Source organism: Telmatherina bonti (genome assembly GCF_933228915.1).
Source record: "Telmatherina bonti genome assembly, chromosome: 21".
In the NCBI taxonomy this organism is placed as follows: Eukaryota; Metazoa; Chordata; class Actinopteri; order Atheriniformes; family Telmatherinidae; genus Telmatherina; species Telmatherina bonti.
In genome coordinates, this window is record NC_136630.1 from 3638627 (window position 1) to 3666560 (window position 27934).

Sequence of the window (27934 nt, forward strand, 5' to 3'; positions counted from 1 at the left end):
ACCAGAGTTTATTTAGATTGAATACAGAAAGTAATGATGTGACCAGGTCAAGAGGGGGTAGGGGTGGGGGGCACATATCACTGGTAGTATCCCAAACCTTCTGCACATTTGTTTCATGAGTTCAGGCCGAAGCTCGGGTCGTGTTCTTCCGCTCACATTCTGCTTGAGCCAAAAACACAGACTTTACTTGAACCCTGGAACGCAACACATCTCTTTGGCAACAATAAACATAAGTTTTTTTTTGTTTTTTTTAATCTCCAACCTCCTTTCTCTCACAGGTACGGTACAGCAATACTCTTTAAAGTATTTTTGTTGATACAAAAATATTACAGACATCCATCGAGATGTTTCTATGCTAAACTGTTACAGAATATTAAAGCCTCAGAAGGCAAACGAACACTTAGAAGACACGTCATGTTGATTTTAAACTTGAAATCTTGCTTTTTCACAGCTCTGAACATTTGAAACATTTACACAGAAACAAAGACCTGTAAAACTTCATGATCATGACATCAGCCCGACCCATTCAACTGAAGAGTCCTACTTTCACCTGGATCAGCCCTGCTTTATAAATAAACCTTAAAACTATTGTCTTCAGGAATTTAGAAAAGGTTTCAATATTTCAGCTAAAACCAATGTCAGAAAGTAAATCAACTGCAAGCTGAGAGTCGCCAACATGCGGCGAGTTTTGTCCGAAGTCGAGCTGTTGGTTTTCTTCTGAGGATGGAATCAGACCAAACATAAAGGAAATGGCGTGAATACTAACATTTAACCGTCAGCTGCAGGCCCCGTTTACACAACAATCCTGAGACAGATATTTATCTCTTCATTGTAATAATTCAACATTGGTGGATGATTCAGTTTCAGTTAAAAAAAGAAATAATTTAGTTACTTATGATCCATTTGGAGGGACTACATTTTTAAATATGGTGTCAGGTTTAAAACCAGCATGCACTGGGCTGGGCTTCAGTTTTACTTTTTCCACCAATAAGAGAGAAATGAGGGAAAAGTGTCAATATGTGTACGGAACTTCTCCATTGTGTCGCCGTAGCTGTTTTGGATGGCATTTTATTATTATTATTATTATCATTGAACAATGCCAGCATCAACAGTAAAATGCTAAGTTTCATGTTTTGGCCCCCTTGTTTCCATGGTAACAAACTTTTGGTTGGTTGAAACTGAAGGCTTATTACGCAGGCGGATGGATGATAGGAGTTACGAACGGTTACATGGTGAGTTGTGTAGCTGACACACAACCAGCAAAAGGAACAAACCAAAGAAGAAGACGATGACGCAGAAACTGCATTGAAAAATTAAAAGCACCTGAAGAAGAAGAAAAAGTTGAGAACAGCAAAAAACTTTGTGGGTTTCTTCTTCTGGTGTTTTTGGATGATAGTAAATGACTTGACAGCGATGCGTTACCGCTACCAACCGGGGTTAATGTGTGCATCTGAACTCTGAACTCAACACTGCCCACCAGTGGCTGAACTAATGTAACTGGCGATGTAAAAGATGCACGGAAGTATGAAACGGCGACGTATGACCCTGTTTGATAGACTTGCATCTGTTTACGTATGTAAGGAAGCAGAAATGGGCCTTAACAGTTTGAAAACCTTATAGAGTTAAATTATCTGAACAGCAAAGCGAATCCTGTCCACGTCGGCGTGAACTGGATCTTACATTTAGGCACTCGGGTCCCTTTTAAATGCACAAACAACACAAACTAATCTTTCTCAGTTAGTTTAAAGTCTCTTAAATCAAATCTTGCTTCTGGTGAAACATTTATGGTGTCAGCGAAGATGCAGAGATTATGTCTTCAGGTCTGCTGATTCGCTGCCCACTACAGGCCTGGCATGCACACTGCGTCGTCTCCAGTAATTTTTGCGTTTTCTGTCTGCAGAGGTAGTTTTCACTTTGCTGTTGTGTAAATGCCTTTTAAAGGACAGCTTTGGATTTTGCGTGGAAACGTTGTGTAAACAGGGCCTCCATTGGATGCAAACATGAGTCCAAACTTCCTGAAATCCGGCAGGTTGAGCAAACAGTTCACATTACATAAAAAATTATACTTTGTTACAACATATCAGCATTTCGATTTTTCCCGTCTCCTCTGAAGTTATCTTTCAACATATTTCATCTGAGTGTGTATCATCCATGCTAGATGAGTCACCAGCCCTGGAGATCTTACCAGGCTGCAGGTTTCAGTGTTTCCCTGCTGCACAACGCCTGACTCAAGTCAGTGGCTCATTATCAGGCTGGCGCAGAAGAAACATGTTGTTGGAGAACCTGCAGGATGGTAGATCCGGAGGACCGGAGTTGGTGACTGGTGCCCTAAACACTCAGCTTGGTCTGAGCTCACCGTTAGAAACAGAAGATGTGGTTGAAACAATCAGAAAATGAACACGTTGGATATTTAAAGCAGAACTTGGTAACTTGCACCTGACTGGCACCTCCGCCTCCCTCTCTGCTGTGCTTCAGCTCAGCCGATGCGAGGCCAGCCCCCTGCCTGCAGAGAAGGGTAACGTGCACATGGTGTCGCTGAGGAGGTGGGACCGACTTGTGACTTATACCACACCTGACTGCAACCAGCTGGTCTCATGTGTGACAGGAACACACGAATCTGTCTCTACATGGTGACAGATTGAACAAAAATGACCTAAAGTCCCCAAGTTCCACTTTAACGTTGAAACTTTTGTACAAACAACATCCTTTGTTGCGGCAGTTTTCTTTCCACATGTTGGCTTGTTCAATCGAGACAGTCATGAAAATTGTTCTTGATGCAAAGTTTCTGCTTCGTAGTAAAACTAGACTTCAAAGATGTTTGCATCAATGTGATGAAGGACCTTTTAGTGTGTCAACCGGAAACAGCAGAGGCGGATGTGCAGTTTTCCAAACATTGCCTGCAGCGTGAGGACAGGTGTCTCCTTCGGACGGAGAGCGTTGCTCTTTGAAGGAAACTTTAATCTTTAATGAAAGTAGAATTTAAGATAATTTCCTCCTTATAAATACTGACAGTGTTCTGTCTGATTCTTACAATAAACTCTTTTCATTGTAATAATCAGTTTGGCAAAGAGAATAATAATAATAATAATAATAACAATAATAATAATAAACAGTACAGTAGCAGCTTTAAATAAAGAAAAAAGTAACAAATTATTGGTTTGTCACGGTTTAACCATCTTGTTTCCTCAGAATCAGAAAACATTTTCCATAACCAGACAGCCATAAACAGTTCTGCTTCTTTCTCTCACGTTTGCATGTCCTTTCTGTATCTACAAACCAAATATTAACAGATATTATTTGTGATACTTTCAGGATTCATAATATTTATTAATACAGTAAAACATTTCCTAAAAAGTACGAAGTCAGTGGAGCTGTACACTCATGTTCAAAGTGCTGTTTTTTTTTTTAAATTGTTGAAAAACCAAAAGTTGACGTGTTTCATTCGTCCCATTTCTCTGAGTCCAGGCGGCTCCACACTTACCAGTCCTCCCAGTTAGGAATGAAAAAGTGAAAGAAGTGAAAAATGGGATGTTTTTTCAGCGGTTTCTCCTTCCACTTCATCTCTTTCATCCAAAAATATTTCAAGTCCAACATAAAAGTCTCCCTGTCTCATAAACTAACTTCTATTCAGTAAATATATGTACGTTTTTGTACATTTCTTGTATGAATAATTCTCTTCAGGATCCAGTGGTGTACCGACAGGTTCTACGCTGCGGTAAGACGAGTTTTAAAAGTGTCTGCAGGCGGTGAGAGGCACTGTCTTGTGTTTGAAAAACCTGACGTTAAAATGTTCCAGAAGCCATGCTAGCGCGGGCCCGGGTGTCGTCACGGAGAGGCGGGAAACATCCACAGCTCCTTATTCTTTTTCTCCGTCTTCACTGCTTCCTACAGGACACACACAAGACAGAAGGAATAAATGGCGACTGGACTCGTCTCCCCCCAAATGTTTGGCGTTTTGTTTCAGCGATTGGCCTGATTTTTACATTTAAATGAGTTATTTGAAGCCATGTTTGCTAAAAACTCCCCAAACTTTCAGTAAGAGCTCTTATTCATGGACTTGCTGTTTGTTTTACAGTGGGGTCCATTTTATATTTCCACGTCGGTCTGGTCTCCCTAAAGGACACGGTTAACCTTCGACGTGCTGGCAGGTTCCAAACAAGCCATAATGGTTCAGGTTTTGTTCTAACCGGTTTAGGTCATGAACTTAAACACTGAGTAACATTTCTTGCTGTTTAATGCATTTCTATATGTATTCTCATTGGTGTGTTATGACCTCTGCTAACAATCTGACACATTCCTGTAAGCCAGGGTTTGAGAGCCCTGATTCCTGCAGGTTTTCCATGTAACCCTGGTCAAGGACACCAGATTCAGATCTAATGAATCCAACAGCTTATCAAGATCTGCACATTGATTAATCTGAGTCTGGTGTGTTGGACCAGGAAAACATGGAAAAGTGTCCCCACCACTGCCGTTAGCAAACCGTAAGAAGTCATCTGGACTGGCTAAATTAGCCTAAGCTAACTGTTCTCATTGGATTTTGCTAGTGTTGCTCATTAGCATAGTTAGCATAAACCACAGACCAGCCTCGCCGCTACAGAGGTGGATGTTTATTTGCTTTCAGAAGCTTTCAAAGTGGCGGTTTAACGCTGGCTTCTTGCCACAGTAAATGCAGCTTAGTCCAGCTTTACCACCACTGTAGGATGACACGGTTTTATCCGGGCTATCGAGGCTTTCTGATCCACGGCGGCTACTGTTGTTGCAACGGCTGCTCGTAAAAGTGTGGAGCTTAATTTGTATGTGGCGATTTATGATTTTAAAGTTAGATGGGAGTCTAACTGGGAGTCGTTTTTGCACCACGTTGCTTTATCATGCTAACTGAGGCCTGGAGAGTCTTTTAGCTTTATTGCAGTTTTTCTGACTTTGGGCTGAACTTGCTGGGACGTCCACTCCAACTGCAACTGTCTCCATTGGTTTTCCCTTGTGGGATGTTATGACCCTTCCCAGACTGGTAAACAACAACAGTTGATTTCCTGAGATCATTGCTGATGTGTTTCCTCCTTGGTATTGTGTTAACATTCACCTGAATGCTGCAAACTGACTGAAACTTCTGCTTTTATCAAGATGCTCTCTGATAACGATGATGAGTTAATCAATGCTCTTATTTCCTCTGGAAGCAGTAAAGCTGGGATTATTTTCCACAAACTGTTTGTGGAGTTTTGTTATATAATAAGCTGATGGAATATTACACATGTAGCTTATTTTAAGCCCTTTTAGGAACATGGATCTATAAGCTTTTGGTAAGTGTGCGCCGTAACCGTCACAGCATGAAGCATGCAACACATTCCCCTCCTTTCATTTAATCTCTTGGAGCCATGGCAGACTTGTATCTTCTCCTTGCAGCACAGTTTGCTTCACCAGACATGCAGCGAAAGACTTCCTCTGTTCCAGCAACTGAATGCATAATTCTAGGTAAAAGTCAAGGTTTTTAAATCTCATATGTGTTTTATTTCAGGTTTACTGGTTCTTGGGAGGCTGACTAATAAAAAGTCTGGAGAGTGATTCTGTCAGCGCTCAGGTTTTTTACAGAGCGCATGTCGGGGGTGAGTTTGCAGCTACCGAGGTGACCCACCTCCTGCTGAGTCCATGTCCGAGTCAGAGATGTGCGTGATGGAGAACCGCGACACGCTGGACGGGGAGACAGTGAAGCGAGAAAACTGTATGACTGGTTTGGGCTCCGGCGGTTTGGTGACGGTGCGAGGAGGAGGGGGGTAGTCTGCTGCTGATGAAGATGTTGGCAAGGGGAGGAGGGGAAAGTCATCCTCCCACTCGAACCCTGCACCTGACAGAAGGTGAATAGTATTTAACTTATGTTTTGTATTCATTTGTAGCACATTAATGACATTTAGGTGCGTCGATAATATAAAGGGAAGAAACGGACTTACTCTCTTCTGAGATGTTCCCATCTGACGAGTCGTCCGAAGCGCTCAGCCTCTCGTGGGATTTTCTCCCTGAGCGCTGACTCGTGGCTCCTAAAGGGAAACCATGATCTGCCAGCTCTTTAGTTGGACTCTCCTGGTGGTGGTCAGAGAAAGAAGACAAACAGTTGTTTACAGCAGGTTCAAAGTCATAATAACAGAAAAGCCAGATGATTGGAAAAATGCAGGAAAAACAAGTTTCTGCAGGTAGATGAGCTGCTCACAGTGCCTCGTTCAAATGCTCAGCACTAATGACAGCCACACAGTGCTGGTTAACAGGGCTCTACGTAGAGCATTTTATCACCAGCTAGCGTGGCGACTAGATTTGTGAAGTCACTGACCAATCAGAATTCATTCTGAGAAAAAAAAATCCAGATTATAAAAGCGTCTAAATAAATTTAATCTGAATACATTTAATCAAAAGTTTTCCCATGAACAGTATCAGTATTTTCTTACTGTTTTCTTTTCCAGCAACAACTAACCAGTTACTTAGTAATTACTAAGCAGTTACTAACCAGTTACTAAGAAGTTACTAACCAGTTACTATGCAGTTACTAACCAGTTTCCACCAGTTACTTAGTAGTTACTAAGCAGTTACTAACAGTTACTGACCAGTTACCAACTAGTTACTAAGTAGTTACTAACCAGTTACTAAGAAGTTACTAACCAGTTACTATGCAGTTACTAACCAGTTTCCACCAGTTACTTAGTAGTTACTAAGCAGTTACTAACAGTTACTGACCAGTTACCAACTAGTTACTAAGTAGTTACTAACCAGTTACTAAGAAGTTACTAACCAGTTACTATGCAGTTACTAACCAGTTACTATGCAGTTACTTAGTAGTTACTAAGCAGTTACTAACAGTTACTGACCAGTTACCAACTAGTTACTAAGTAGTTACTAACCAGTTACTATGCAGATACTAACCAGTTACTAAGCAGTTGCTACCCAGTTACTAAGCAGTTACTAAGAAGTTACTTACCAGTTACTAAGCAGTTGCTACAGCAGGTTCAAACAACCATTAGCTAACCAGTTACTATGTAGTTACTAACAAGTTACTAACCAGTTACTTAGTTACTGAACAGTTGCTAACAGTTACTAACAGTTGCTAACCAGTTACTAACCAGTAGCTAACATTTACTAAGTAGTTACTAACTAGTTACTAACCAGTTACTTACTAGTTACCGACAGTTTCTAACAGTTACTAAGTAGTTACTAACCAGTAGCTAAACAGTTACTAAGTAGTTACTACTCAGGCCTTATAATTTACATTCTTTTCCATTTTCCTTTGACGTGTCATCACTGAGCTGCACTCCGCCACAACACTGTCTAAACAAAGTGCAGGTCAATGCGGAGAGAAATTTAACCCTTTAAAGCTTGATTACTGAAAAAAACGGTTTGTGTCCCACAGTCATTTGTGTCATGTTGGGCTTTATCGGGTTAAATCAGTGGTGCCCAAATCCAGGCCAGAAGATCTACCATCCTGCAACTCTAAGATGTGTCTCTTCTCCAACACACCTGAAACAAACTGGTCAACTTCCCTCTTCTGCATGTCTTCCAGCTCTGCAGAGGCCTGGAAACCAGGCATTCATCTGACTCAGGTGTGTTGGAGAACGATGCATCTAAAAGTTGGAGGACAGCAGATCTCCAGGGCCGGACTCGGGCATTCCAGGGTTCAATGTACTCCAACATTTTTAACCCACAAGGGCTCCAGATGATTGTCTGCTGTGTTTTCTCTGGGTGATTACTGCGTCTTTGCAGGTGCAGCAGCTGCTTTTCTGGTTTTCCTGTTGGGGTTTGGTTGCACAGTTTTTGGTTGTTTTCTACCTTTTTTTTCTCTTTACTCGTTCTCTCCTCTGTTCAGTGTCTCCTTTCTGTTGTTACTCCATCTGGTCCAGCCGTTATGTTTACATTTGGCAATAAACAAATAAAAATAAACAACACTAAAGATTCTTTAAGACTGTTAGAAACCAAAAGAAAAATAAGACTCTGCCCAGTTTCTTCATGCAGAAGCTTTTCTAGAACATTCCATGTAACTTACTTGATCAAACAGGTAAACGGTGACGTCGTCAAAGAAAGACACGGTCTTCTTCTTGTGCTCCAGCTCATCCAGGTTCTCAGCCGTAAGCGGGACTGGCATCTTCAGGAGGCTCCTCAGTTTGTGGGCCTCGCTGTCGTCGCTCACCACAATGGGCACCGGGTGGCACTCGTCCTCGCTCTCCTCCCCACCACTCTGCTCCTGCTCGCCGTAGGCCCGCAGGTCCTCGTCCGACTCGTCACTGTCCTCGCTGTCCCCGTCCTCCCTGTCGGCCTCATCGCCGTGGGCTGAGGACCCTCTGCCCTCTGTCATAGACAATGTGGGAGGAGGGGTGGAAGGTGGTGGAGGTGATGAAGAGGAGAATCTTCTGATGTTTGCTGTGTGCTGCAAGGCCACCTCATCTTTGGGTAAGGTGTGGGGGAATTCACTGGTCATCCCCGACGGCCTGTTTTGAACTCGTTTGATCGTCGTCTCCTCTGTTGTCTCTGAAACTTCAACTGGATCTTTTACGTCCTCTTTTTCTTCCTCATTCATCTTTAAAGTGGAGGTGGCGTCTCCATTCAGAGCACCGAGAGCTTCCTCCATGGCCCCCACCACCTCGGCTGCCCAGTCTCCCATGGAAGAGCTCTCCTCCTGGGACGGCCATTCATCCAGCCCCCCCTCAAGCGACGCCGTGTCAGAAGGCTCCCGAGGTAAGCCCAGTGCCTCTACCATCACTGATGCAGAGCAGGACTTTGTCGTTACATGTTCCTCTTCGAGCTTCAAGTCTGTGGTCACATCTTTTAGCTCTTCCTCCTCTTCGTTCTTCCTTTTCTCTGCCTTTTTTTCTCCGTCGCGTTGCTCCCTTCCATCATTCTGTTCATCTGCAACCCCTAACTGGAGTTCTTCCTCTTCATCCCGACTTTGTCTTTCATTCTCGTAGTCTGAGAAGTAAGCAGAGTCTCGGTACGGAGTTTTATCGCTCAGCGGTAGGAGAATGTGGTCACCTGTCTGGGAGGCCTCTGAAGCCAGATCTTCAGCCTCCGTTGGCACTGCTTTATCCTCATCCTCATGCTCCTCTTCATCTTCCTCCACACTTGCATCAAGGGTCGTCTTTCCCTGAGCTTGTGACCGAGTTTCGTGAGATTCTTTGGGGACAAACTCAGGACTCTCATTGTTCTCTGTATCGTAACCGCTGTCCATGGCTTTGGGTGAGCTGGAAGGGTGGGATGATGCAGGGCTGAGGCCTTCACAAGACCCCGCAGCAGATGGAAGATCCATGGAATCAGGAGTTCCTACCTCCTTCTCTAGAGGCTTAAAGGGAGGGGAGGCGTTTAGCTCTACGGACTCGTCCACAAAAATGCCCGATGTCACGTCAGTGATGTCGTCTGTGATGTCATCTGTGATGTCATCCTCTTCGTCGCTGCAGTCGAGGATATCAGCAAGGCTCACGGTGGAGCCACCGCGGTCCACACCACTGTCGGCGGTGTGACTGAGCTCTGACTGTGGATCTGAGGAGGCCACCATCACGTGCATGTTGTCAACAGGAGGGGGAGTGGCTTTTGTCATGGTCAGGGTCACCTCCTCTACTCTGGGCTCTGGGGGTTTCTGCATGATGAGATTTTCCTTGATTGTTTCCTCTTTTCTCTCTTTAAACAGGGTTTCATCAGTTGCTAGATCAACGTACTGCTCCTCAAAGTGCTCAGACTTTTTCAGGGCTTGTTTGGGAACAATGGGACCTCCTGGAGCCGGAGATAGATTAATCATCTCTTCATTGCTTGGCATATCAAAAGGCTTATCTCTAAGGTAGTCGCTGTGACTGTAGCCGTGACAATAGCTGTTGTTTCTCACCAGTAAGCCAGTGAGTGGGTCTACAAAGTGAGAGTGACAGCACTCTCCCGTTACTGGCCCCTGAGTCTCAACGTCATGGCACAGGTAAATGTAGGCATTGCAGTTGTTTGAGGGCACCATGGCGTGATGTTTGCTCAGGTTGAGGCAGGCACTGTTATCTTTGGCCTGGCGTGGCTCCAGATAGTCGATAGGTTTGGGCAGAGAGTGGAAGGCCAGGCTGTGCCCTTCTGGCCAGGAGTCTTCGATGTCCGTACTCGGCATTGTGTAGTGGAAATCAGCGTAGCTGTCCTGTCTGCAGCTGTGGCTCACCTGCCTGTGGTGGCTCGAGCTGCTGTGACGGTGTTTCGAAGGCCAAGTGTTGCAGGTGTGTCGCTCGATGAATATGTCCTCTTCTTCCTCTGAATCACTGTCTCTGTGTCCGATGAAGAGCGCCCCCTCAGTCTCCATGTTGATACTGACAGAGTGGCTGTTGTGCCTGGTGTGGCTGGGCATGGTCTTCCTTAGAGACCCCATCATGTCATAGTAACCTCCAGTCATGTTCTGGTTTAAGATGGATGTCTGATGACTTGTGTCCAGGTATGGATCTCTGTAAGCCTGTTGCGGTGGGGTGTTTATGGGTGGTGATATGCCCAATGGGTTGTCCAGTTCCCCTAAAGCTCGACGGAGGCTTCTTGACCCCCAGCTTTCCCGATGATGCTCACTGGAGTGCTCACTTCCAGACAGGTAGTGATCTATTCCTAAAGGTGGCGAGTGCTCATAGTAATAACCTCCATCTTGGTCTTTATAGGACACATAGTGACTCGACTCCCAGGGCTGCAGGGGGCTGTTGTTTGAAACTTGTCCTAAAAGGGGCTCCATGGTCAGGGAGATAGCTGGACTTGAATCATTGGAGTCATAGACATCAGATTTCTGGATGTCTCCAGACCAGTATGGATCCATGTTCTTTGCCTGGGAAGGGCAGGCCATGCACTCGCCCGAGTCTGCGCTCCCAGTCAGGAAACTCCCACTGCTGCCCTGATAGTCTGGGCTGTAGGAGCACATGGTGTAGTCCGGATCGATGCTGCAGTCCACCGGCTCCTCGATGTGGATGTAATATTCGTTGCTTAACGAGGGGCTGTGGGCGCTGAGGACAGGTAGCACGTTGGGCGGATGTAAGTGTTTTGGTTGATAGTAAGAAGGAGAAATATCATGGCCAAGGCTTTCCATGGGGCAGCCTCCAACTATACCCCCTGGTGGGTAAAATGCTTCCTGACAGTGATGGCTGGCTTGAATCAAAGCGCTAGAGGAGTCCGGGGTGCGATATGGCTGTTCTGCTCTGGCTTGCTCCCATCTGTACTCAAAGTTCAGACCGTGAGCGGTCTCTGTGACTGTAAGAATGTCATCTCCTGACTCTGAGTGGTAGCCATCACCAGCTGAAAACTGCTCCAGCAGAGGAAAAGAGGAGGAGGTGGATGAGGGGTGGTCTCGGGATGCAGCTGAGGCGCCGCAGTGGCTGTTGAACCCGGTGTTGGGACGCAGCAAGTTCCAGCGTCTCTCGAAGTCCTCCTCGGCCTCGCTGGCCCCCTTGGCACACAGGTAGCTGAGCAACAGGTGGACCTCCTCTGCATTGGGTCTTTGTTCAGGCTGGAGCCAGCAGAACTGCATCACCTCGTACCTGCAGAGATAAAACATGAGTCATCTGACCTGGAAGGGGTTTAATGGTGTTGAGTTACTGTTTCCTCTTTCCGAGTCTGAGAGCGACTCACCAGCGCTCAGCCAGCGGCGCCTTGAGCAGCGGTTTGGGCAGTCGCAGCTGCTGCTCCCTCACAGCGTACGTCAGAACCTGCCGGTCAGAGTAGTGTCTGTAGGGCTGGTTCCCCAGCTCAAACAGCTCCCAGATGGTCACCCCCAGAGACCTGAAACACATGATCATGTGATCAAGACGTTTTCTGGTGCGAGTCGACTCGTTACCATTTCACCCTGAACAGATTTGGCCTTTTTGTTGGAACATAAACTGCCTAATCCAGGTCTCAGGGTGTGCGCTCCCCGTTTGTTCCATGTTTACAAAGCGGTCTAAAGGTTCTGCATGTAGGTGGGTAAATCCAGATCATATGATGCTGAAATGGTCTATTTGTGTCGGCTGTGTGGGCCGGTAACATGAACGCTGTGCTATAGCCGTCACAAGCTTTTTCTCTCTTTTAACCTGTTAAGCTCCAGACTTGTTTTCCTAAAACATGACATGTGATATGCATATGGTGTGTAAGATTAAGATTTACTTTATTTATCCCTGTTGCAGTAGCAGCATCAACATCAGAAATATAAATACATACAGTAAATCTAAAGATCTAAAATATACATATAGCAGCAAGTACATTTACAAAGCATAAGAATAATATTAAACTAATCACAGTTAATGTGACTGAATAGGTGTGTAGGGCATCTAATGCAGTTATGCTCTGACACCTAGATTAGTTACTGAGACAGAGGAAATTATGATGTTAGTGATGAAGCCATGGAAACAGATCCTGTTGAAAATGGATAAAAAATAATTTCTAAATGTTCATGTTTGCACTAAAATCATTTTTTAATCCTGGTCTGTGAACATCAGGGTGTAAAAGACTTGCTTTGGGATAAGTTTCAGGCTAAAACACACACACATCTTTCACAAATCTGGCTGAAATAAATGATTCATTAACAGGTTTTCACCCTGCGATGGACTGGCGAGCTGTCCAGGGTGTACCCCGCCTTTCACCCAAAGACTGCTGGGATAGGCTCCTGCTTCCCGCCACCCTTCACCGGACTAAACGGTTAGGATGATGGATGAATGAATGAATGAATGAATGAATAACAGCTTTCCAAAGAACTTGATAAGGATGTCCATTAATCTGAATCAGGTGTGTTGGAGTAGGGCCGGGAGGATTCTCAGGTGTTTTCCTTCACAGAAACATCTGGAAATCCTTCAGGAGAAAGTTACTTTATGTGAGGAGTTAAAACGACTCTGAACATAGACCTGCTTCTGAACACGTCCGTTTGGCTTCCTCCTGCCAAACGGGGCTCCAATACGACCTGGTTGGTTTGTCTTGCTTTGTTTTGTGTCTCAACGTGTTCGATGGCTGGCGGCAGAAGCGTTTTGTCCTCCCCGAGGCGACATTTCTGCTGCTTTCTTATCAAATCGGTTGTTTTCCTTCCCAGATTGAGTAACCTTTCAGATAATCAGCGTTTGATCAATGAACTGCATGATGTTATCTAAGTGGGCTGTTTCTACTGTTCGGCTTTAATCAGGTTGTAAATCCTTTAACAGGCACAAACAGTCGTTCTGAACTTTGTTTTCAGGATTTCGACTTCAAGCTTTTTGTAAACAAGTTTTTTTTAAGTGTGAGCATGTGTGTTGATCCGACCAGATGTTGCTCTGTTGGGTCTGATCAGCCACCAGCAGGTTCCCGTGGACTTCATCCACCAGCTCCGGAGCAATCCAGCGCAGCGGCACGTACATCTGATCCGATGTCACGTAGTAATCGTCCTGGTATGACAGTGGGGGGGATGATCGACAGACAGCAGAATGAAAACACTTGTCAAGTCAGATCCAGATGAAACCTGAGACTAACAGCACCAGGAACAAAATATTATTGTCTTTATGAAACTGTTTACATCTGTTCATGCCTGCTAGTTTATCTGGTAAACAGATCTAACCTTGTACTTGGTGTGTGCCAGGCCGTAATCACCGATCTTCACCGAGACGTCGGCGGTCAACAAGCAGTTCCTCAATGCCAGGTCGCTGAGGACAGAGAGGGGGGGGGATTAACATCTGCGACATGACTTTGCTATTTATTAACAAGACCAGATGATTACGGGAAGGTCAGACCGCAGAGCTCAGAGCTCTTCACGCAGAAACACTGATGAACAGCAGAGCAACAAGACGACTGGCGCAGGCAGGAAGTCGCCGCCTGCAACAAAATCACTGATGCTGGAGTCTGTAAGTGGCACTCAGGCAGCACCAGGATATTGTTTCAGGAGACCACCAACATCATCTGGACCTGAAGCTGTGGGAGATTCAACAGCTCACACGTGTGACTACCTGAGTGTGAAGTTGTGTTTATGCAGGTGCAGGAGTCCCGATGCAATGTCACAGGCCATCCGCTGCAGAATCAAGGGCTCTGGGATGATGGTTTCATTAGACCTGCAGCTTCGGAGGTAACCCTTCACATCCCCCTGGACACAGTGGAGAGAAACCAAACAGCTGGGTGTTAAACCACCGGAGGGAAGTCGCCGTCACCGCACCGCAACAGCCCCCCTAAAGTCCCCCCTTCCTGTCCAACATGTCAGTGTGAAGACTGCATGAAGGAACACCAGATCCTGGGTTTTATCTGAACAAGAAGAAGTGAGAAGTTGGCCATCTGAGGGAGTTAAGCTCTGTTTGGACTATCGGCTCCTCTGCAGATCCCTCGTCTTACTGTGTTTACTGAGCCGGATCACAGCGGCGCTTTCTCATCAGCTGTTCTGAAACGTTTCCTTCCATCATGAGCCGACGAACCAGAACACATCCTGACAACATCAGACAGCCGTGTATGTCATCAGATGTGCTTCAGAGGTGTTCTGAGCAGGAAGAAAACTGTTTTTGTTCCTACTTATCAGATTTAAGGAGCTGAGCTAATAAAGTGAAGCTCGCCTGGAAGACGTTTACAGCGAAACTGGTTTTACTGCCAGAGCTGAGCTGAAGTACGAAACGATGCTCTGTTCTGTCATTTTATATAAACAGGATGGACGTAATGTCATCGACTGAAGATGGATTTGGTAGGAAAACAGTTGAATGATTATTTATCCAGCCATCATCTCTGTATGTGCTCTACATCAGCAGTCTGAGAGTCTTTCAAAGTTTTTCTTTGGACATTTTCTGATTTTTTACTATTTTCCGGTTCAGTCTTTAAACTTGACCATTTTTAAAGGCGTGTCAGGCCATTAACTCTGATTTATAAACCATTAAAAAGTTCCAAACCCAAGACATGAGACCAGAGTTGACAGTTGTTTTACATGAAGCCTGTTAGACACTGAATTTGTTTCTTTTAGTTGCAACCAAAAAAATACTGAAAATAAAATCTGACAGACAGAAAACAGGATTTCAGAGGCAGCAAATGATTCCCAAACAGCTGGAAACTTGGCATATCTCAGCACGGGGGCAGAAACTGGACACGTGGAGGACAAAAGAAAAGGAGTCAGGACTTAAAAACGAAGGACCTGAAATCCAGAAAGACCTGAACCAGGATCTGAGAGATGCATCTGGAAATTCTGTTGGTCGAAGCCTCATCAGAAATGGTCTCCATGGAAACACGACTGTCAAGAAGCCAGAGGAGACTGAGGTCACATGACCCAAGAACTGGACGGAAGATCAGTGGAAACAGGTCAGATGGAGACACGGATTCTTCCCAGAACCCCGACCTCAACGGGTCTAATGGAAGGACGGATTCTGGTGTGGGATCGTTGGCCAGAGAAAAGATCAAGACTTGGAAAGTCCTTCATGATATTCCTTAAATCAGCTTGAAGAGATCCGAAAGCTTCAGAATAAATCTACCCAGACCAAAAAGTTTCTGACTCATTTCCTGCTTTTTCCAAAACATCAGCTCATGTCTCAGTAACCTGCAGCACACACGTCGTGTTCGCAGTAAAAACAAAGACTCGACCTGATCTCTGCACGTGTGTGGTGTGTCTGATACTCACCAGAGGACAAAACTCCATCACCAGCAGGTAGGGAGTGACCTCGGTGCACTGAGTCAGACACTGCAGCAGGGCGGGATGCTGGAGGGTGCTGGGCAGAGGTCAGACAGTCGGGTTTCAAACATATTCACTGTAAAAATACAGTTTAACTTCATACTTTCATGTTACACACACTTTACTTCTGGTACTTTCAGGTTCTGAAAAGATTCATCACACTTTTGTTCTCAAATTGGTGGAAAAAAAGGAAAATTTCACCAAAGTTTCTTTAAACGAGGCCAGAAAAATCTTATAATAATACAGAAGTCATAACTTTATGTAAAACTTTCATTCTTTAAAACCCTCATTGTGTTAGTTTAGTGGTTTACTCTGCAAGTTTGTTTCCTGAAATGTATGCATACTCAGTGCTTTTTACAGGTAACACACACACACACACACACACACACACACACACACACACAGATCAACAGTGACCAAGCCTTTTCTCATCTGCACATTATTCTCTCATGTCTGAAATATATACACAACAGAAACTATTTACATATTTATACTTTAACAGGATATTCTGACAGTTTTTGCTAAAAGCTTACAAGTTTATGTTAATATATTAAAAGAAAAGAAAACCAAGTGGGGCGAGGACAGATCCCTGCGGGACGCCTCTGAAATTGCATCAAACTTAAAACCTGCTGACTCTGAAACAAACACACAACACACACAGTTTCCATGTTTCCACACGTCTTCCTGCTACTATCTACCTGCTATCCTCCCTAAAGCACCTCCACCTCAGCTGCATCCCAAACGTCTTCCTGGCTTTATTCCAGCCATAGAGGATCATTATTTTCCTGCTTTTCTCATCACTTGTTGATCTTTGGCTGCTCCTGATTGGACGTTACCGTCAGTTTAAGCTCTCTGATTGGTGGAAAGTCTGACAGGAAGTGTCTTCATCATCATGTCCAGGTGAAAATAGAGATCTCTTAGCAACATAGTAGTGATGGTGATGAAGATGTGATAAATAATGGTGGATTTACCATCTAGCAGGGGTCTTAAAGTCGGTCCTCGAGGGCCGCAGTCCTGCAGGTTTTCCATATATCCCTGCTCCAACACACCTGGCTTCCATTAAATGGATGCAACAGCCAATGATTAATGATTAGTTTGAGTCAAGTGTGTTGGAGCAGGGATACATGGAAAACCTGCAGGACTGTGGCTCTCGAGGACCAGAGCTGGACACCCCTGATATACAGAGTCTCTGAATAAACACTACAAGTTGTGTCTGGACTGTAAACCTCCTGGACGGATAGAAACGCTGGAAAACCTCCGTAGACCAGCTGGAGGGTCACATGACCAGCTGGAGGGTCACATGACCTGGCGATGTAGGAAGTTTGAAAGATTATTATAAAAGCAAAAGTGAAACAGAAGTGATGGTTTAAAAGTGTACCGATAAGGCTGAGCTTCATCCAGGAAGTGCATCTGGTCCTGCACACTGGCGCTGGCTTTCAGCTCCTTCACCACTACCTGCATGGTATTCAGGCCTGCGTTGACCTCCCCCAGCAGAACCTGAAACAGAACACGTAGAGACACATGCATCCAGGAAACACAGACATGCAAACAAGCCATTCAGCATGGAAACGGACAGAAACATGAAGCAGTCAGGAGTCGAGCAGACACACAAACAGATGGACATACCCAGTCCAGATACACAAGGATGGAGGGGACGGGTGTGTTTTCATGAGACAAGTATGAGTTGGAGGCAGGCGGAGAGACAAGGAATGAGGGGAAGAAGAGAAAACAACCTGTTATCTGGTTGCATAAACATGTAGCATACGGTACAGTTCTGCCTGCAGACTTCACCGTTACTTTGAACATTTTAGGGGCATGAAATTTACACCCAGGGCTTCGTCTATCTCTTCTGGGGAAAAACAACTTCAAAGCAATGAGGATCCAGCTGGAATTTCACACTCAGACATTACAGGTAACAGACTGCTGATGTCTGACAGGTGAGTCTGCAAGCTCGTCTCACCTTTCCGAACCAGCCATTCCCGATCTCTTTCAGGTAGAGGAGACTGTGACGGCCCAGGTCTGTCGACTTCAGGAGCTGGACTGGAAATAAAGAAAAAAAACAACATTTAAAAACCCCTTTTACATGTTACAGATATACACAACAAAGATGCTGTCTGCATGTTCCCATTACTGGGCGTCTAGTTCCATACACACCATTAAGTCCATTAATGTGTAATAAGTACATTATAAGGATGAAATGCCATGAGGACACTGATGATGGATTATCACAGAACAACTGCAGGAGCGGATAGTGAAAAGCAAAGTAACTGATAGTGGAGAAAGCTCCTGGCAAGCAAACACCACCTTCATCACGTTTCCTACAAATAAGCTGCGTTCAGCCATAAAATAAAGAAAAAGAGAACATATTGTTTTATCTTTTCTTTGCTGGAGGCAGCAGAGTCCTCTGAGGTAAAAGTAAAAAGCTCGTATTTTTAGCTTTGTGTCTGCAGATCGCCCTGGAGATGTCGTTTTTCTCAGCTGATGGTGTTATGCTGGCTGTGTGTGTGTGTTAACCTGGTGCTGAACCGCCTCCATTTGTTACATGCAAATAAATAATAAACAATACCAGTTAAAGAGGCACCGATATAGTAAAATGCAAGTGCACAAAGGACAACAATGCTAATGTCTGCTGCCACAATTGTGCTAAAAACCAAGATATTAAAAACGACACCTGACTACATGTAAAATGTTGCGGTATTATAATTACCAACCTACAGTTTTAGTTATAAGATCAACATCAGGGTTTGTTTGTCTTATCTTTAAGTTGTTTATTTACTACTTACTGATTCCTTCTATTTGAACGGAAAAATCACCCAGAATGACAGGAATCAACAAGCGACAGATCTGATAAAGATAAAGTTTTATTTTCCACCTCTTGCTGTGATCCCAGTGGCTACAAAAGATTTTTAAATGACTAAATTAATCTTATGAAGTAATAAACATTGTCTGGTAAAACTCTGCCCCCTTGTGGTGATCATCCTTGAAGCCCAAAGTCTGCATATGAACCTTTAAACGTTCACACTGTTTGTCATGATGCACATTTGTTGCTATGGAAACATTATATGCAAGCTTTACAACTGAAATTTGTTTTATTGTCACATTTTTACCCTTTTGACAGATTTCTCCATTTTTATTCAGTTTGATTAAATTAACTTACACACTTTATGTTAAATATTCTTAGGAATCTATCTGTCTGTGTCTGTCTATCTATCTGTCTGTCTATATTCTATCTATCCATCCATCCATCTACCAGTCTGTCTGTCGTAACATGACATAACGCACCGTGTCTAGGTTTTTAAGTGTCTGCTGCAGAATCCATCGCCCATGCAATCGATCACCCCTCTCTAAAGCGAAACATCCTGTTGGACCAGTGGACGCTGTCCATTGTCCACAGGTGGAAAAAACACACTCTGTTTTGCACCATTCTCCATCGAACCGCCTCTGTTACAATTTATCTGTCTGCCCTGCAGCTCCCTGAAACATCCCTGGCGACCTGAGTCCGTCCGTCCGGCTTGCAGAACATGCCGTTCCATGCCATCCCAGTCCGTCCTGTCATAGTTCGTCCCGTCCTGGTCCGTCCCGTCCCGGTCCGTCCCGGTCCGTCCTGTCCCGTCCTGGTCCGTCCCGTCCTGGTCCGTCCTGTCCCGTCCCAGTCCGTCCCAGTCCGTCCCGTCCCGTCCCGGTCCGTCTCGTCCTGGTCCGTCCCGGTCCGTCCTGTCCTGGTCCGTCCTGTCCCGTCCCGGTCCGTCCCAGTCCGTCCTGTCCCGTCCCGGTCCGTCCCAGTCCGTCCTGTCCCGTCCCGGTCCGTCCCAGTCCGTCCTGTCCCGTCCCGGTCCGTCCCAGTCCGTCCTGTCCCGTCCCGGTCCGTCCCAGTCCGTCCTGTCCCGTCCCGGTCCGTCCCAGTCCGTCCCGGTCCGTCCCAGTCCGTCCTGTCCCGTCCTGGTCCGTCCCGTCCTGGTCCGTCCTGTCCCGTCCCGTCCCGGTCCGTCCCGTCCCGTCCTGGTCCATCCTGTCCCGTCCTGGTCCGTCCCGTCCTGGTCCATCCTGTCCCGTCCTGGTCCGTCCCGTCCTGGTCCGTCCTGTCCCGTCCCGGTCCGTCCCAGTCCGTCCTGTCCCGTCCTGGTCCGTCCCGTCCTGGTCCGTCCTGTCCCGTCCCGTCCCGGTCCGTCCTGTCCCGTCCTGTCCCGTCCCAGTCCGTCCTGTCCCGTCCTGGTCCGTCCCGTCCCGGTCCGTCCCGTCCCGGTCCGTCCCGTCCCGTCCCGGTCCGTCCCAGTCCGTCCTGTCCCGTCCTGGTCCGTCCCGTCCTGTCCCGTCCTGGTCCGTCCCGGTCCGTCCTGTCCCGTCCTGGTCCGTCCTGTCCCGTCCCGTCCCGTCCCGTCCTGGTCCGTCCCGGTCCGACGTGTCCCGTCCTGGTCCGTCCCGGTCCGTCCTGTCCGTCCTGTCCCGTCCCGTCCCGTCCCGTCCTGGTCCGTCCCGGTCCGTCCCGTCCCGTCCTGTCCCGTCCTGGTCCGTCCCGGTCCGTCCTGTCCGTCCTGTCCCGTCCCGTCCCGTCCCGTCCTGGTCCGTCCCGGTCCGTCCCGTCCCGTCCTGGTCCGTCCCGGTCCGACGTGTCCCGTCCTGGTCCTACGTGTCCCGTCCCGGTCCGACGTGTCCCGTCCTGGTCCGACGTGTCCCGTCCTGGTCCGTCCCCGTCCGACGTGTCCCGTCCTGGTCCTACGTGTCCCGTCCTGGTCCGTCCTGTCCTGCCCTGGTCCATCTGTCTTGTCCCGTCCCGTTCCATATTGTCCCACTTCAGCCAAATGAAACAGACTGACTGCAACACCCTCCTCCATCCATCCTTTTCTTTTCCCCACCGGTGATGACACTTAGATTCTTGCTGTATGGCAGGAGACAGCCAAGTCTTTGTGATGCTGTTGCCCCCCCACCACCACCACCAGGCTGCCACACAGTCCAGTCACTGTGTGGAGGCCATATTGGACGCCTCGTCCTCTTCTCCAGACTGGTCATTCCTTAATCCCACTCTCACTCTTTCCAGCCTAAAAACAGAATAGGCACCATTGTTTGGCTGCGTGGGGCAGCATGGCACCAGTTAGGACCAGTTAGTGTGCACACTGGGACCATTATCCACCAGTTTCATGACACAGGAATAAACTGAGATTTAGCGATGACAGCAGCAGGCGGTGGGCTCCAACCCACACATCATGTTTACCTCAAATATTCACAAACCTGACAGAACAGATCCGTTCTGACGGGCAGGAGACTTTACCAGTTTGAATGCATCAGATTCCCAGTTTCTGCCAGTTAGCAGCAGCAATTTCTTCTGCAGGTAGCCGTGTTGCATGCCGTCATGTTGAATATCAAACATGACAGCTGCTGAAGGAGAAGTGTGAGGTTGGGTTTATTCACATCCCTGCATCGCCGCTTGATGGTTCAGCTGCTCACGCTGCCTACAGAGCGACTGCGAGGAAGACTGTGGGATCTTCATCCATCCCAGCAACACCATCATCATGGATTCCTGTCATTCCACCATGGCTGAATGAGCTGCTACAGTGAAGCCTTATGTAAAGAATCTCTTCCAGACACCCCTACCATCCACTTCTAAGCCTGCTCATAATTTCTCAACACTTTTCTCTCTTTTAGATAAAAAAAAGCATAGACAGCTGTTTTCTATTCATTGCTGTCTTTCACTGAGTATCTACGGCAGGGTTACTATAAGAAATAACAAATTAGGTGTGGGAGAATATGCATGTTGTCTTCAACAAAGTCACATTACTCAGGTTTGATATGTTTTGCATCACTTTATGGTAAAAACTTTGCTGAAAAACCCTTTTAAACACAATCTGATATTTATCTTTACCCACTAAAAAATTCTAGAAAACAGAAAACTGTACTATAATAATTAGTATTAAATGGTAAATATCAATAAAAAATGTTACATTTTTGTTAAAGTCTGTTTAAAGGACGAATAAAGATGTCCTATTAAAAAAAAAGGAATTTTCTTACAATTTTTTCTTAGGTCAGGCCTGAAAGCTGGGGTGGGTCTTGGCTTGTCTTGGCTCCACCACCTCTGGTTTTGTTCCTTGCATGGGGCAAAACCAGAAATGAACAACTCCATTTGGGTCCGAATGTTTGGATTGGTCAAAGTTTTTCCAGATTTACAGCAAACTGAGGGGTCTAACTATATTTCTTATTGTTCATGATTACAAAATGTATAGACTACAATCAGGATGAAGAACCACTTCACCAAGAGTAAAAAAATAATAATCTCTGAGCAACATCACCTACTGCAGCTTTAAAAAGTTAAATCAAATAGGAACAGTTGGAAAAAGGGCAAATGTATATTCCCATCCAGTTATGTTTTAACTGATAAAGAGTTCAATTGAGATAAGAAAAGTCATCATGGCAGTGATTCCTGAGCAAGAACTGCAGAAGAAGAACTGCAGAAAAATAACTGCAGAAGAAGAACTACAGAAAAAAGAACTACAGAAGAAGAACTCCAGAAGAACTACAGAAGACGAACAGCAACTGCAGAAGAAGAACTGCAAAAAAGAACTGCAGAAGAAGAACTGCAAAAAAACTGCAGAAGAAGAACTACAGAAGAAAAATAAGAATGGGAGAAAAAGAACTGCAGAAGAAGAACTACAGAAAAAGAACTGCAGAAGAAGAACTACAGAAGAACTACAGAAGAAGAACAGCAACTGCAGAAGAAGAACTGCAAAAAAGAACTGCAGAAGAAGAACTACAGAAGAAAAAGAAGAATGGCAGAAAAAGAACTGCAGAAGAAGAACTACAGAAGAAGAAGAAGAACTGCAGAAAAAGAACTGCAGATGAACTACAGAAGAAAAAGAACAAGAAGAATGGCAGAAAAAAAACGGCAGAAGAAGAACTACAGCACTTACCTTCTACCGGAACAGCCTAGTAAATGACATACCGTGGGAAAAAGTTTGGTCTTTTCCCTATAAATTTATTTTGACCAATAAAGTAAAATTTCTATTAAAATACTTTACAAATATTATCTAGTAAAGACCTTTATTTCACAAAAATTTAAAAAGGATCTTGACACCAGCGGCTCTTTTTGTGGTAGTTTTCCTGAAACTTTGGGGTATATGTTTTGGACTTACTCCCATGTCAAAACATTCTGGTCCCCTCACCCTATCTCTAAGGGAGAGCCCGGCCACCCTGCGGAGAAAACCCATTTCAGCCGCCTGTATACGAGATCTCCTTCTTTCGGTCACGACCCACAGCTCATGACCATAGGTGAGGGTAGGAACGTAGATCGACTGGTAAATGGAGAGCTTCGCCTTCTGGCTCAGCTCCTTCTTCACCACGACAGACCGGCGCAGAGTCCGCATTACTGCAGACGCCGCACCGATCCGTCTGTCGATCTCACGCTCCATCCTTCCCTCACTCGTGAACAAGACCCCGAGATATTTAAACTCCTCCACTTGAGGCAGGACCTGACTCCCGACCTGGAGAGGAGAAACCATCCTATTCCGGCTGAGGACCATGGTCTCAGATCAGTGACTGTTATGTAAACTTTAATAAAGTTGTTAAAATGACGGAAGAGCTGCAGAAGAAGAAGAACTACAGAAAAAGAACTGCAGAAGAAGTGTGAACGACATGAAAACTGCAGGGTGAGAAACTCATGTGGATCCAGTTAAAGGCAGAAAGATAAAACCCTAAAAAGACGAGTAGATACCCGGATTACCCTGCGGAGCTGTCTCTGTGGCTCATTCAGCAGCACTAACTCACTTTACATCTGACAGCATCGTCTGGCTCTCATCATCTGAGCATCTCCATGAAGGATGGGTCCGGCTTCATGCTTTCCAGGATGTCTGAGATGCTGCACTCAGGGCTGAATGGAATTCCCATCATCCCACTCACACCATTCCCACTGCTGCCGTGGCAACGTCTTCCTATCGATGTCGGGTAACTCGGTTAGAAATGGTGGCGATTTCGCCGTGCTTGGGATGTTCATCTGCTCTGAGTGTGTGTGGGAACACGGGAGCTGGATGTGTTTGCGCTGCTCTCATGTCTCCTCTGAACGGGTGTGAGCTCCATTAGTCTTTACAGAACAGCTGCATCAGGGCGGGTCCGGACCGGTTCCAAGCCAAGCTCCCGTTGCACTGGCGCCTCATTAGCAGCTCCACCTACCCGCAGAGTCCATCGGCAGTGAGGAGATTAGAAACCTGACACGCACATCTGCATGAGACCTTCTCAGCCTCGTTCTCACGACATCCAGCACATCTTTTTGCTTCGTCCTTCGCTCAGTTTGTTCCAGAGAGTTTTGCTCTTTGGTTTCAGTAGAAACACTGAGAGAAACGATGGGAAGAGTTAAAGACGCATGAAATCTTCTTCCTTTTCTCCCCAGAAACCAAACTGATGTCCCATAATGATGTCAGTGGGTGAGGCTGAAGGTGAAGTAATGAATCCATGAGCGCCACTGCAGGAATACCATATGCTTTCTGTTATTCACAACGGACTGTGGGGAAAAAAAGAGTTCTAGGGCTTGTTTACATGGAAAAATATGTCCTGTTAGCTGGGATCGTTTTGCAGCTTTGGTTTGGGATCTCTGGAACTCCCCCCGTCAGGAATCAGTGGCGGTTATACGAGCTGATCCTTTTTCTCTCCATCCTTTAAGGCTGTCCATGTAGCTGAGTGAGAAAATGCATCGTTGTTTTGATGTGTTCTCGTGTCAGCTTGGAGAAAGTCTAACTACATAATCATAAGTCATAAGTTTATCAGGCTGCATCACCCCATTAACACACAACAAAAAGCTCTTGTTACTGAGAGGCAGGAGGAGAGAAAGAAGGAGGAATATTCTCACTGGGGTTAAGCGCTCTTGCATGCCTGACATACCGACAGACAGCAGCGTAGGCCGCCTGCCTGGACGTTATTATGCAACCAGATGTTTGTGGGAGAAAGTTAAAGAGTTCATTCTGTAGGGACCTGCAGCGAGGGATTGTGGGATAGGTGGAGGCCCAGCTGACCAGCATCAGGGTGGTGCTCGCTCCAGGGACACAGCTCTCACTCACGCCCATGCATGTGTCAGGATCTGGCGGTTTTACAAAGCTGCTGCAAGGTTTGCATCAGCACAGGATGAGATGTAAACCACAAAGCACCCAGAAGACCTGCGAAGACATCTTATCTGGCTGAAAGCCAGGTGAAGGTACATCTGCATGAAACGCTGCAGCTTTGAAGCCATGAGGCGACAGCGAGCAGGACGAGTGTCGGCTCACCTGATCGGCCAGGTTGCTTGGCGGTCGGCAGGGACACCTCGGTAAGCGGCAGGATGTAGACGTCCGGGCTGCCCTGGGAGGCCGGCGAGGCCAACGTGGACATATCTGCATGGTACTCATCCCCGTCCACATTCTTAAACTCCTGTAAAACACAAAGAGTTCAAAACATTTACAGTTTTGCTCATCCAGATTCTATAATCAGGTGAATTCAGTGTTTCCAGACGGCGCTGAGGTCGATGCATTGAATAAAAGTAAAAAGTGAAAGTTTTCTCAACACTTCAATACGATACTGGAATATTCACATCTTTCAGATAAAAAGCAGTTCCAATCTGACCAGAAACAAAAGCCTTGACGGTGTTTTCCTGCTCCAGCTTCAGCAGATATCCTGACAGAAAGTGGAGTTTAACCAAGAAGGAAAAATAAATATGACACCTTATAAAATGTATCAAATAAAAAGAAAACTAAAAAGGTTAAAAATATGTTTTACACTCCTCAAGAAAATGTTTCCATAAATACAGATTTGATCAGAAAAAGGTGTCACTAAGGAAATAAATATGTGCAGGAGCATCTGGCGACACATCTGGCTTAGTTTTGCATCAAAGTCAGATGTTTCATTCATTATTAATTATAAAAGTATGTATATATTTATTTTGCTGGAGCACATTGTGTGTTTAACTGCATAACTTTTGGCTTTGAGGGAGAGATTTAGTTTCTGCTTCAACAAATTAAATCTTATAACAGAAAGTACATTACGGTTGTTGGTTTTGATGCTAAATATAGTCATTTTAAAGGTTTTATTTTCCGATGCAAACAGAAATCATATTAATTGTATTTTACCAAAATTTTGCATCACGTAAAAAGTTAGAAATGTCTTTTTGCATAACTAGAACATGTTCAGACAGTGTGGAAGGAGTTACGGTCCAGTCTGACTCAGTGACGGCTCATGTTAAACGGCTTGACCTGAGGATGGACACGGACATGATTACAGCTTGGAGTGCACAACAACAACATCTCACATTTTCCTCATTGCAACACCTGAATGTGTCGCTTATGTGGACAACTGGTTACTGGTTAAAAAAAATGAATAAAACTTAACAGTATTTTACTCTAGCTCAAACGTGATCATTCAATTTGCAAACAGGAAGCTGATAACTAATGAAACATCCTAAACATCCTGTAATCCACACAGACGTTGCATGAAAGCCAGAAGGTCACTGAACCTGGTTCTGACCAAACTGACCCGGCTAACAAGCTAGCTTAGTGGTTGGAGTTTCATGTTGCTAGCTAGCATGCTAGCTGAATATTTCACTGTGAACTGGATTGTTATTGTTGAAGTCAAAATGACAGTCTAGTCTAACCATCCTCCTTTCAGCTTCACTGTGAGCATTTGCTGCAAACAGGATGCCGACCTTCAACAAGAAAGTTTCAGGTGTGTCACTGTTTTCTCTGAAACGAGACCGAGGCAGATATTCCGGCTTATTTCCGATGGTAAAGAGGCTGTGTTGTGCGATAGAGATAAATAAAATATTCAGAAGAGAAACTTAATTTCAACTTATAAATGAATTATTCACACATTGTGTTTTTACTGATTCCAGTACAATATTTAGGTTCATAAAAGTTCACATTTTACTTGCTAATGTGACAAAAATGAGCTCATTCTGTAGTTCTTTTCAGTAATTCAGTATTTTATTCTGTCATTCTGTACGTGGCTTTGCTGAAACACACATCTTGATTGCATTTTGGACAAACATGGAAGCAGAGATAAACTGAAGCAAGCTGTCCTGGCCCGGTTCAGACTCTGTAAACACAGCCACTCCACTAAATACAGAGATTATTAGCTTTTCTACAACTTGCATGGGAATCCTTCGCTCCACAGATAAGCTGGTTAGTTTGGCATTTCGATGCTCAGATTCCTTTTGGAAAACATGTTTTGGTTTAAAATATTTTTACAGAAATAAATAATAACTTTTAATTTTAATCATAATTTTATTTCCAACTAAAAAAAGGACTTTTTAAAAAGAACAAATATTGGTTACAACAAAAAACAAACAAAACAAGCTTTTTAAGTTCGAGGGGTTTTGGAGGGTTTTGGAAAAAGTTGGGCACTTATCCAGTCCAAAACTCCCTGATCAATGACACCGTAAAACTTTCACAGCATGAAAAACGTAGTAATACACATTAAATACCATTACATTATAACATAAACAGTATATAGTCGTAATACACACAATAAATCATAGAAATCAACATACTTTCTTTTTAATTAAAGGTTTTGACTCGATTTTCTATCTTTGAAATGAAATCAGACGTCCTGAATGGCATCAGAGAGCAGATCAATAAATCTGAGTGGAGCTGCTGTTGCATCCATGTCAACGTTCTGCTTGCAAAAATCTGCAAAAGAAAATGTTTTCTCTGTTGAAAGTGACGACGACGCAGCAGAGGATGGGGGTGGGAGGGTGCATCTACAGGCCGGATGTCTGAATAAAAGTGTCTTCGATGGGAGCTGGAGGGCCGCGGCGTCCCGTGGCTGGAAAAATGTGACCCTCTGCAACACCCACACAAACACATGCACACATAAACACCTCCATCTCCCACTTCATCCTGTCCCCCAAGAATGCACACGCACGCACGCACACACACGCACACGCACGCACACACACACACGCCGTGCACCCCTCCCTCTGCCTCCGATCCAGATCTTCACACGGCCCTGCTCGCCCTCCCATCCAACATGTGGTTTCACTCTCTGAAGCGACACACACACACTGTGACAGATATACACAATCTACAGAACCTGAAGAATGACTCAAACGTTCCGTCTTTCACCGAAAAGTACAAAAACTTTCCCGACTTCACGCAAATCCTTAGATTCCAGAAGATCCGTTCAACGTTCGCTGCTTCGCATCTGAACACAAAGTCTTACCTTCAGGCAGCGTCGTCAGGTGACAAAATGCCACAAACACACACCCAGACCCACACACACCCAGAAGCCCCCACCCGAAGCCCACCGGTGTGCCTGGCTGGGGGGGGGGGCACCGGAAGAGGAGCCGAAGGGAAGATTCTCATCATTCTATCAGAGAGAACGTCGAGAGAGAGGACGAAGAGGATG

At 45.4% G+C, this 27934-nt stretch overlaps 1 protein-coding gene across 5 annotated transcripts; it reads right to left on the reverse strand.

Moving 5' to 3' along the window:
- Positions 1-27934, reverse strand: aatkb (apoptosis-associated tyrosine kinase b). Of its 5 annotated transcripts, none has more exons than XM_079260844.1 (13): positions 27749-27934; positions 24826-24967; positions 17547-17626; positions 16965-17083; positions 15536-15623; positions 13899-14032; positions 13514-13598; positions 13222-13343; positions 11590-11739; positions 8018-11498; positions 5943-6072; positions 5630-5839; positions 1-3885 (listed from the first exon to the last, which is right to left on the reverse strand). In XM_079260844.1, exons 2-13 carry the CDS (start codon positions 24926-24928, stop codon positions 3857-3859), a joined length of 4731 nt encoding a protein of 1576 aa, XP_079116970.1. In that variant the 5' UTR covers positions 24929-24967; positions 27749-27934; the 3' UTR covers positions 1-3856. The 5 variants fall into 5 exon arrangements, with proteins under 5 accessions (XP_079116970.1, XP_079116972.1, XP_079116971.1 ...); XM_079260846.1 differs by lacking the exon at positions 27749-27934 and adding an exon at positions 27078-27741; XM_079260845.1 differs by lacking the exon at positions 27749-27934 and having other exon boundaries at positions 24826-25244.